General features: G+C 47.9%; 2 protein-coding genes across 2 annotated transcripts; one reads left to right on the top strand and one right to left on the bottom strand.

Moving 5' to 3' along the window:
• The first annotated feature begins 467 nt into the window (after positions 1 to 467).
• Positions 468 to 4,221, top strand: LOC136514938 (uncharacterized). The gene is made up of 4 exons (XM_066508640.1): positions 468 to 999; positions 1,254 to 1,773; positions 3,464 to 3,735; positions 3,832 to 4,221. Exons 2-4 carry the CDS (start codon positions 1,327 to 1,329, stop codon positions 3,998 to 4,000), a joined length of 888 nt encoding a protein of 295 aa, XP_066364737.1. The 5' UTR covers positions 468 to 999; positions 1,254 to 1,326; the 3' UTR covers positions 4,001 to 4,221.
• A 351-nt stretch (positions 4,222 to 4,572) lies between these two features.
• Positions 4,573 to 6,696, bottom strand: LOC136514939 (actin-depolymerizing factor 7-like). The gene is made up of 3 exons (XM_066508641.1): positions 6,460 to 6,696; positions 5,051 to 5,316; positions 4,573 to 4,961 (listed from the first exon to the last, which is right to left on the bottom strand). Exons 1-3 carry the CDS (start codon positions 6,679 to 6,681, stop codon positions 4,811 to 4,813), a joined length of 639 nt encoding a protein of 212 aa, XP_066364738.1. The 5' UTR covers positions 6,682 to 6,696; the 3' UTR covers positions 4,573 to 4,810.
• Positions 6,697 to 11,220: the final 4,524 nt, after the last annotated feature.

The following is an 11,220-nucleotide window of genomic DNA, read 5'->3' on the forward strand; positions in this document are numbered from 1 at the left end:
GTACTAAAACATATAATATTATATGTTCACTGTGTATCTCTACTCATGTAGAGTCCAACAAAATTGGATTTTTTATTTTATAATTTTTTTATGATTTACTATGATTTTTTTAAAGATTCAGCTGAAATAAATAAAAAAGAAAAAGACAAAACCGTCTTCAAAACTATTTATAATCGGATCAGGGAGGTAAGATAAACAGTTTTAAAAACTGAGGAAGGTGCTTTGCCCGGTTTTAAAGTTTAGGATGGGAAAATTGACTTTCGGCCGCGACGGGAGCGATCGGAGCAGGCTAGACAAGACATCTAGAAGCTTCCACCAGCAAGCCCAACACAGCCCAGTATAAAACAAGGGGCCCAATAAGACAGCGGTGAAACGTCGTTTCCGGAGACGAAAACAAACGCCCCCAAATAGGCCCAGAGCAGCCCCACGTGTCACCTTATCCACACGGCCTTATATAAACAGACTCACCGCAAAGGCTTCTGTCGCTGCTGGAGAAAATCACAAGTCAGTCAAAAAAAGAAAAAGGAATCCCTCCTACGCGGAGGCGAAGAGATTCGTCGCCTCAGTCGCCTCCCCCTGCTCAGATCCGCGGCGGAGCCTCGCCGGCGGCCCCACGCCCCTCGGCGGCGCCGATCCAGGATGCCTTCGCGCGTGCGGGGCTGCTGCTGCTGCTCGCACCTGCGCGGCCTCCCCCGCGACGACGCGCTCTCGTCCCCCTCCGCCTGCGCGCACCGCCTCAAGCCTTGGTCTTGGCGTCCCCATTCCCCCACCTCGTCCTCTTAACGCTTTGCCTCCGCCCGCCCCTCCCCTGATCTACCTGTCTCTACCCTTCCCTCCTCCCTTCTACCTCTCCCTGTTGCTGCTCCTGCTGCGACTTCTATCCTTGTTCGCGCCTGTTATTTCGACTTGTCTGTCGCGTTCGGTACTGACTTCTGCTGGATCGGATTGGTTTTGATCGGTTGCTCGCTTTTGAGGCGGATCTACACTGATACGGGTCAGGTAGCAACCTGGATCGCGTGCCTCTTATAGTCTTATTATGGTTTAGTAATGTATATGTAGCAAATATAATAGTATTAGCCTACAACAAGCTTAATTCGTGCCTTTTAGGAGTTAGGATCGGCTTATGCTATGCTTGGAGTTCACGTTTACGAATGCAACTTGGGCACTTAGCATTAGCATCTAAATCTGGATGTGTGTGGTATGTCTATGAGGAGGAATAACAGCTACATCTGCTCCTGTCCATGTTTCTGTAGCATCAGCTGCGCGGAGTGGTGGTTCGTTTGCAGTGTTGCTGTATCACTCTGCAAGTGCTAAGCTAGTCACTTTATGGACGGTGGTTCCTGTGGTCTCGAGGGAGCGCCAGTAGTGACATCTGGCGGTAACTCTCCTTCCAGCGCTGGTATTCCGCTTCTGCCAGAGAAGCACTGCGCCTCATTTGATGAAACCTGTGGCGCCGCGGGGGGCAGTACTGGTCCTGAAGGAGTGCCAGTAGTGACATCTGCTGATAACTCTCCGGCCCATGCTGGTATTCCACTTCCCTGCGATTCAGTTGATGAAACCTGTGAGTCCGCGGCAGGCGGCACTGCTCCATTGGAGGCTCAGATATGTAGGGGTTTCTCCAAGTCGATCAGCTTGGATGTGAAGAAAGGCCTCCAGAAGTGTGCGACGTTCCCACTCTCATCTGGTCAGGCTCAGCAGGAGGATGGTTCATGCTGCCATGCAGATGATGGGCTCACGGTTGCTCCTGTTTACGAGCACTCTGTGTCCTTACCTGTGAGTACCTCATGTTAAATTGTTTTACCATTCGTCCGAAACGATTGCTATTGTACTTAAGTTCTATTGCTAAGTCGTACCTGCTCTATGTGTACTTGAATGACATATCTTGGTTGTGACCATATGATCAAAGTTAGGGAACCTTCACAACAGGCTGGATAACTGGATCCCAACTAGGGTTTTTAGTGTTCACTAGCTGCCTTGAGTAATCAAATTTTAGTTTATATTGGCTTCCCAGTTTGTTGCCATGATTCACTCATACTCATGTAAAATTAGCAACCACCTTTTGAAATGCAATAATAATTTGAACTAATTTAAAGACATCTTGGTTTTATTCTGTGTCAACTGAGTGTTTGGTGGCTAAAGCTCAAGACAATCTCGCCATATATTTATTTCTTTCTTTATTGATTTTTTTAAAAAGGGAGCTCAATTGTAATTGTTTCAAGTTGTACGTCGCCTGGCATTCCTTGTGCAAATGTAATTAACTGTTTCTTCTTGCTTTTGCTATAATTGGCATGCATGTGAATTGAAGGCTCGGACGTTTTCGTTTGCACCACTCTTGTAACTGGTAACCGAAGAAATGTTTAACATGCAGGGTGATAAATACATGTGTGAACTAAATCTATTGATCTGCTTGTTTATGTAACGGTACTTTGAAACTGTATTATACCGGTTAAATTGTCTTGGTATGCTTCTTTACTGATCTCTTATCCATGCATTCTGGACAATAGTTGGCAATTTGGCATCACAAACAGCTCATATCGCATTTTTCATTCACGTGAACCAACCAGTTTATTGTCCTAGACATGGTGGACAGTCACTATTTGCTCACTTAAATTCTATTGCTAAGTTGTACCTGCAGTATGTGTAGTTGAATGGGACCTTTTGGCTGTGACCATTATATGATCTGACTTTCAGAATCTGACAACAGGCTGGATTCCAACTAGTGCTTTTTAGTGTTAGTTAGCTGCTTTAAGTAATCAAATTTGATTTATGATTGCTTTCCTGTCTGTAGCCATGATTCACTCATACCTGTACAAAATTAGCTGCGTCCTTTCAGAATGCAATAATACTTTGAACTAATTTTAAGATACATGGTTTTGTTCTGTGTTAACTGAGTGTTTGGAAAGCTGAAGAGATATAGGTCCAGCAGCTGGCCATATTAGCAAGTGGCAGCCATGCCATGCCAGAGCGTCCCAGACTCCCAGAGTCCCAGTGCATCTTTCTGTCTTTATTGATTGCCATTTTTTAAAAGAAAATGGGAGGCTATAATCTTGTAATTGGCAAGTGGTAACTGAAGAAAGGTATAACAAGCCTGGCGATAAATATGTGCGTGAACTAAATCTGTTGATTTGCTTATTTACGTATGGTACTGCGAAACCGTATTTACTGCTTAAAGTGTATTTGTCTGTATTTACCGCTTAAAGTGTATTTGTTTGCTTTTGTATCGAACATTGATCTGCTATCCATGCATGCTGGACAATAGTTGGCAATGTGGCAGCAAAAACAACTAGTGGTTATTTTTCATTGATGTAAACCAACTGGTTTATGCTCCTTGATGTGTTGGACATTCACTATTTGCTCTCTGAAGCTTTGTTTGATAATTGACGAGACATTAAGGCTTTTGTGGTCATTTATGTTGCCTAACAGAAAATTATTGACCGCCTTTTTCATTTTAATGTGTCAACAGCCAACTTTGAAGCTCATCCCTGCTATGAAAGGAGGCCGTGAAAAGAATGGAATAGCATCACCAACAGAAAATCGCCATGTCAAATGGGCTCCTGATGTGTATGACCCCCCTGTGACATCGGTATGCCATTCAGTGACTAACAGCTATCAGCGTCGGTCAAAACACCGCAAGAAGGAGAAGACCAAACAGAAGAAGAAACAGAAGGGGAAGTCAAAGAAGAACCAACAAAATTCTACCCAGAATTCATCTGTACCGCAGGTTTCTGATCTCGGGTATGTTTGCTAGCATATTTTTATACCTATTTTGTCTGTGTGAGTTGCGCATCTGCATGTGATATTCTGTTGATTTACACACATTGAACTTGTTAGGTTGAAAGGTGTTAGCACCACTGGTGGCCAGTCTTCAGTAGACGATCTCAGCAAACATGAGGCCGGGATCATGGATTACAGCATGGGCAGTCAGGAAGCCAAATGTGGAAGCAGCTTCCTGCTCGAGTCTGTTGCTAAAATGCATTTCTCGATCGCTGAAGCTTCCTGAGAGGCGCCCGGTTTCTGCAGATGCACCCTCAGTTCTGTAAATGTGATGGATGTATATAAATAAATCCAGCATGCTGTTTTTGTTGTTGTCGTGTGCGTTTGAGGTGTTTGAGAGCTTGGCCTAGTGATTTGGAGAAATAATTTTTGGACAGACTCTGTTATGTATGTTTTGGACGACAGACATATCTATCTTCAATCCATGGCTTTGCAGTTGTTGCCTAATATTAACCATGATTTGTTGGTTGTAGTTGTAGAGCCGTAGATGGTTATGGATACTCATCGCATACTAGTTGAGTAGATAATATGACGTCTGATCCGGCAGGTAAGTGTCTGAATCAGGACTCATCAAGACAGATACTGGGTGTACCCTCCCAGCTTTCATCTCTATCAGTTAAGCATTAGGCCTCGACTCTTCTGAAAACTGATGGATGTTCTGAACACAAGTTATACACCACAAGATATTTTTGATTAGTTGAAGTTTTATGTGTCATTTTCAACAGTAGTGAAGCCTTGTTCAAACTTCAGCCTCAGCATCCTTCATCCAGGTTTTAAGAAAGCACAAGGCAGACAGTATCATAGGGCATTCTGGATACTAGAATTCCATCATCAGAAAGTTGCTGGTCATGGCAAGCATGACCAAGATATAGCAGAACTTCGACGAACACGCACGCGGAAGGGGGTAGATTGATTGATTCATCACTGCAGTGGCCAGTGGGTGCAGTTTACATAGCTCCAGGCCACCTTTACATTAGTCCTCATCTGAACTGATGATGCGCATGCTCAGGCAGCGGCAGTTCACTGCTGGCCATTCTCAGTTTGCACGGCCCTGGATCACGTCAAGGCCAACCTCGGCAGAATCGGTGGCCTGGAGCTCCACCTGGATGCCGTCCAGCTCCCGCTTGAACCTCTCCTTGGAGCTGGCGTAGATCATCTTGCTCCTCACGCGCGCCGTATCAGGGGACCTTCACAAACACACATTGCAATTTCAGCCATGAACGCCAAGCACATCACAAGCCAGCCTGGACAGACAGCAGTGAGGAATGACACATACCAGGCGATGAAGAAGATCTTGCTCTTCTGGCAGTTCTCCTCGGTGACGAAGTTGTAGTCGAAGATGGCGTACCTGCACTCGTTGGCGGGGAGGCTGGCGGCGAAGTCGTCGTAGTTGAGCACGGGCTCGCCCACCTGCTCCACCACCACCATCTTCTTCTTCTCGTCGATCTTGTAGATGATGAAGCGGTGCGTCCTCTTGGCCTTGAGCTCCAGGAACCGGCGCTTGCAGTCGTCATCGACAGCCATCCCTGACGCCGCGTTTGCCTGCAGGGAAAGGAAAGGAAAAGAAGACAAGATTCAGAGTTTGCAGAGTAGCATCCTGAACTTGCAGAGTAAACGATCGCTTGCTATTTGCTGCGGTGTAGACTCTATCTACTTTCTGTATCATTAGGCGTGTGTGATGTGGTTGTAAAAGGCTAAAAGTAGTTCCATAAGGTCGTTGGGACCAGACCAGACTAGAACAGACCAGCGGGACGGTGCAGAAACGGAACAGCTGCAGTTTAACAGGGACATGATATCTTCCTCCGTGTGAAGTTGGTTGGGTTGCCTGGCTGTACCTATCATCTCATCTGAGCTCAACACAACTAATGCAATGCAAAAGACTGGCAGGACAACGGCTGCTGAACAAACCGAACTCGTGATAGCCGATAAGGTGTAGTACTCGGCGGATCTGGCTGACTGAATGTCAGCTGGCAGAAGGTGGACATGTCCACCGCACCATAATGATCGGTGCGAGTTCACACCGGTCGGCATGAAACAATGATCATGACTGTGAAGACTGAAGAGCATCAAACCGGATCGGTAAACAATGTGATGAACGGAACCTCTGGCATTTCCTCTTGGGTTGGGTACATGCTCTTGGATGTGTCTTGCATAAGCATGCCAGACTGCATATATAAACTCTAGGAGCATTGACAATAGGATGCATCTCGCTTGTATGTAAACTGTAAAAGAAAAGAAAACAACAAAGCTATTGCTACTACATCTGATCTGATGTGATCACCGGACGTGTGAATCAGCTAGCTCTTGGTCTTGGATATGCATATGACGCGCTTAATTCTTGCTCACCCTTTTTGTGTGTGTGTGGTGTAAATGAAAAGAGAAAAATGTTGCTGTACTAGTTAAGCTGACGAAATCCGAGGCTGGATTAGTAGCGAGTACCGTAGGTGCCTTGATGCTACCATTTGCTTATCTATGCTTGTGACTCTAAATCGAGGGTAAATTAGATCAACTCAAGTAAACGAGGCTCTAACTAACGGGCAATGTGCTGTGCCGTGACTGAAGGAGATTTGAAGAGTCGATCGCACGCAGAATCCGTGGATCGGACAAACGAAGATGCAGATCGCGTAGCCGATGAACTAACAGGAGTACAGAGCAGCGAGGTGAGGAGGTGCCGTGCGTGCTTACCATCTGTGCGGGCAGGGCAGGAGACGCCTCGCAGCGGGGAGGAGACGGGATCGGCGGCGGGCGTCGAGGCAGGATCCTCCTCGGCGCGGTCTGCTTGGGTGGTGGTGGTGGGCTGGTGCTGGTGGCGCAGCAATGGTGGTGGAGGTGGTGGTATTTGTGTGGGAGAGTCGCGTGGGCTGGACGCGCCGCCCTCTCCCTAGTCCCTACTATCTTCCGCGGCATCTTTTTGGTCGGGGGCTGCGCGCGGCGGGGCAGGCACCCAATGGGGCCCCACCCGTCAGCTACCTCTCTCTGCACCCGCCGCAGGCCCACAGGAAGATGCCCTGCCCTACTACTTCTAGGCAGCCACCCGTGTACGCGGTGGGCCCACCGGGATCACATCACGTCATGTCATGTACTCATGTTGGAGCGGCCCAACCACTCGATTACAGTAGGAAGGCGACTCGTTGGGCCGGGGCCCCCGTCTTCGTAATCTTGCTGGTCCGTCCGTTTAATTGGCAGTAAGATTGCCTTGGACCAAGACCCCAGTGCGCGACGCAGGCCCAACGGCCGGGCCGTCGGAAATTGGGCCACAGCTCCAGTCTCAAGCGTCCACTCATCAATAAAGAGTGTGGTTCCCCTAAAAAAAATCAATAAAGAGTGTGGTTTTCCTAAAAAAAAGTGTGTGGTTTCCTAAAAAAAATCAATAAAGAGTGTGGTGATTTCTAAAAAAAAAGAAAAACTAAAAAAGTACAGCTTCAGAGGCTGAGGCTCAAACTAGGTGAGTGCCTATACAAACGTTACAAGTAAGCCCAAAACAAGTAAGGCAACTGAGAACGAGCGGTTGGCATGCGGTGCAGGTGTGCAGGCTGCCCACCAGCGTTCGAATTCCAGGTTCAGAGGTGGTGTTTTCACAGGGATTTATTCCCATAATAATATTTCAGTGAAGCCTTGAAACTGCGACGTTCCCGTCACCTACAGAACCTTCTGGTTTCTGGTGATCTCTGAAGAACACAGTCTTTATATCTGTGTATAGTTGTAGGTCTATTTGTGTACAAGTGAGGTGTTCGTGTGTGTAGTGTGATTCCATTTTTAGTAGAGGATTCATGCACGCATGATGTACTACACCTAAGGAACCTACGAGGTGTGTAAAAAAAAAGTCAGGAATTCCATTTTTAGTAGAGGATTCATGCACGCATGATGTACTACACCCAAGGAACCTACGAGGTGTAAAAAAAAAAGTCAGGAATTCCATTTTTAGTAGAGGATTCATGCACTCATGATGTACTACACCCAAGGAACCTACGATCGAAAATGCTCGTTCAGCGTCGTCCGTCCTTTCCGACGAGGCGCGTGTGTACTCCGCTGGCTCCCGCCGTGACACTTGGCTAGTACTCTTGCTAAGAGTATGAGTAATATATATTGTACTTATATTAAAAAAAATCACCAAATCTTTTTCTCCCTTTGTCTTCATCTGGACAAACCAGGCAGCAGCGGGAGCGCACCTCTTGCCAGCGCCTCCTCTGTCCTTTTCGCTTCTTCCTCCCCGCCACAGCGCCTTGCGGCTCCTCGCGCCGGCACCTCTTCGTCCCTGCCGCTTCCTCCGCCCCATCCTAGCGCCGTGCCCCGAGCTCGTCGCTGGATCTCGCCACTTTCTGTCCATCTTCTCCACCACGGGCTACAACAATCCTACTGCTAGGACTATAGTACAGTGAGGGGCGGCTGGGAGATGGCGCTCCTTGTGGAGCCCCTCTGGGCGGTGGCTGTCCTTGGCCTCCCTGCTCAGCTGGGCCTCACCGTTGCGACTCCAGTGCCTCTGCGTAGGGTGGCCTCCATCCGCTCCCTGTCCTCCTCGCCGATATATACCGCAGTTCCCCACTAGGTAGGCTGTGGCCGCGCGGTGAACGCTGTGTTTTTATGTTTCAGGCGTTTTCGACTTTTGTTTCAAATGTTTTATATGGATGTTGCAAAAGTAGATCTGGATGTTTGCATATGTTTTAGTGTTTCAGACGTTTCAGACATTTGTTTCAAGTGTTTCATATGGATGTTACAAAAGTAGATTAGGATATCGCATATGTTGGAATGACAAAATACGCATGTTGCAAGCGTATGTTTCAAGTATTTCGGACGTATGTTGCAAATGTTTTTTCTGGATGTTTAAAAAAAGATCTTGGTGTTGCACATGTTGCAAATGGCTATACATGCATGTTTCAAGTGTTTCATCTGTCTTAGACGTATGTTATAAATATTTTATCTGGATGCTTCAAAAGTAGATCGGGCGTTGCACATGCTGCAATAGCGCCGGTGGTCGGCGGAGAGCAACCTGCCTTAGTTGCCTGCTGCTGCTGGGGGTGATGTCATGGGTCATTGTGTGTGGGCGCCAGTGGCCGTCAGACGCCTCCGCGGCGTGCATCCGCAGGCGGGGGCAGGTGACGAGGGCCCACCGGGATCACATCACGTCATGTCATGTACTCATGTTGGAGCGGCCCAACCACTCGATTACAGTAGGAAGGCGACTCGTTGGGCCGGGGCCCCGTCTTCGTAATCTTGCTGGTCCGTCCGTTTAATTGGCAGTAAGATTGCCTTGGACCAAGACCCCAGTGCGCGACGCAGGCCCAACGGCCGGGCCGTCGGAAATTGGGCCACAGCTCCAGTCTCAAGCGTCCACTCATCAATAAAGAGTGTGGTTCCCCTAAAAAAATCAATAAAGAGTGTGGTTTTCCTAAAAAAAAAGTGTGTGGTTTCCTAAAAAAAATCAATAAAGAGTGTGGTGATTTCTAAAAAAAAGAAAAACTAAAAAAGTACAGCTTCAGAGGCTGAGGCTCAAACTAGGTGAGTGCCTATACAAACGTTACAAGTAAGCCCAAAACAAGTAAGGCAACTGAGAACGAGCGGTTGGCATGCGGTGCAGGTGTGCAGGCTGCCCACCAGCGTTCGAATTCCAGGTTCAGAGGTGGTGTTTTCACAGGGATTTATTCCCATAATAATATTTCAGTGAAGCCTTGAAACTGCGACGTTCCCGTCACCTACAGAACCTTCTGGTTTCTGGTGATCTCTGAAGAACACAGTCTTTATATCTGTGTATAGTTGTAGGTCTGTTTGTGTACAAGTGAGGTGTTCGTGTGTGTGGTGTGATTCCATTTTTAGTAGAGGATTCATGCACGCATGATGTACTACACCTAAGGAACCTACGAGGTGTGTAAAAAAAAAGTCAGGAATTCCATTTTTAGTAGAGGATTCATGCACGCATGATGTACTACACCCAAGGAACCTACGAGGTGTAAAAAAAAAAAAGTCAGGAATTCCATTTTTAGTAGAGGATTCATGCACTCATGATGTACTACACCCAAGGAACCTACGATCGAAAATGCTCGTTCAGCGTCGTCCGTCCTTTCCGACGAGGCGCGTGTGTACTCCGCTGGCTCCCGCCGTGACACTTGGCTAGTACTCTTGCTAAGAGTATGAGTAATATATATTGTACTTATATTAAAAAAAATCACCAAATCTTTTTCTCCCTTTGTCTTCATCTGGACAAACCAGGCAGCAGCGGGAGCGCACCTCTTGCCAGCGCCTCCTCTGTCCTTTCCGCTTCTTCCTCCCCACCACAGCGCCTTGCGGCTCCTCGCGCCGGCACCTCTTCGTCCCTGCCGCTTCCTCCGCCCCATCCTAGCGCCGTGCCCCGAGCTCGTCGCTGGATCTCGCCACTTTCTGTCCATCTTCTCCACCACGGGCTACAACAATCCTACTGCTAGGACTATAGTACAGTGAGGGGCGGCTGGGAGATGGCGCTCCTTGTGGAGCCCCTCTGGGCGGTGGCTGTCCTTGGCCTCCCTGCTCAGCTGGGCCTCACCGTTGCGACTCCAGTGCCTCTGCGTAGGGTGGCCTCCATCCGCTCCCTGTCCTCCTCGCCGATATATACCGCAGTTCCCCACTAGGTAGGCTGTGGCCGCGCGGTGAACGCTGTGTTTTTATGTTTCAGGCGTTTTCGACTTTTGTTTCAAATGTTTTATATGGATGTTGCAAAAGTAGATCTGGATGTTTGCATATGTTTTAGTGTTTCAGACGTTTCAGACATTTGTTTCAAGTGTTTCATATGGATGTTACAAAAGTAGATTAGGATATCGCATATGTTGGAATGACAAAATACGCATGTTGCAAGCGTATGTTTCAAGTATTTCGGACGTATGTTGCAAATGTTTTTTCTGGATGTTTAAAAAAAGATCTTGGTGTTGCACATGTTGCAAATGGCTATACATGCATGTTTCAAGTGTTTCATCTGTCTTAGACGTATGTTGTAAATATTTTATCTGGATGCTTCAAAAGTAGATCAGGCGTTGCACATGCTGCAATAGCGCCGGTGGTCGGCGGAGAGCAACCTGCCTTAGTTGCCTGCTGCTGCTGGGGGTGATGTCATGGGTCATTGTGTGTGGGCGCCAGTGGCCGTCAGACGCCTCCGCGGCGTGCATCCGCAGGCGGGAGCAGGTGACGAGACCTAGGTGGGGCCTGGGGATGGGCGCGCGACGCGAGATGGGTTGTTGGGGCGTGGCGCAACGTCTGAACGCGGGGGCGCTAACATTGGATGGGATGCGGACTCGGGTCGTGGGATGTGGTGCGAGATAATGTGCGGGAGCTACGTCTGAACACGCCGTCTGTCCGGACGTTCGGGTGCTAGCCCTTCCTATCAGCAATATCATGCATCATCTTAACACGCCCACACAAGCATGCTTATAGATGTACAAAACAGCAAAGCTTAATTCGACCAAATAAGTAGCAATCGTCTCA

This window comes from Miscanthus floridulus, chromosome 17, assembly GCF_019320115.1.
Source record: "Miscanthus floridulus cultivar M001 chromosome 17, ASM1932011v1, whole genome shotgun sequence".
NCBI lineage: Eukaryota > Viridiplantae > Streptophyta > Magnoliopsida > Poales > Poaceae > Miscanthus > Miscanthus floridulus.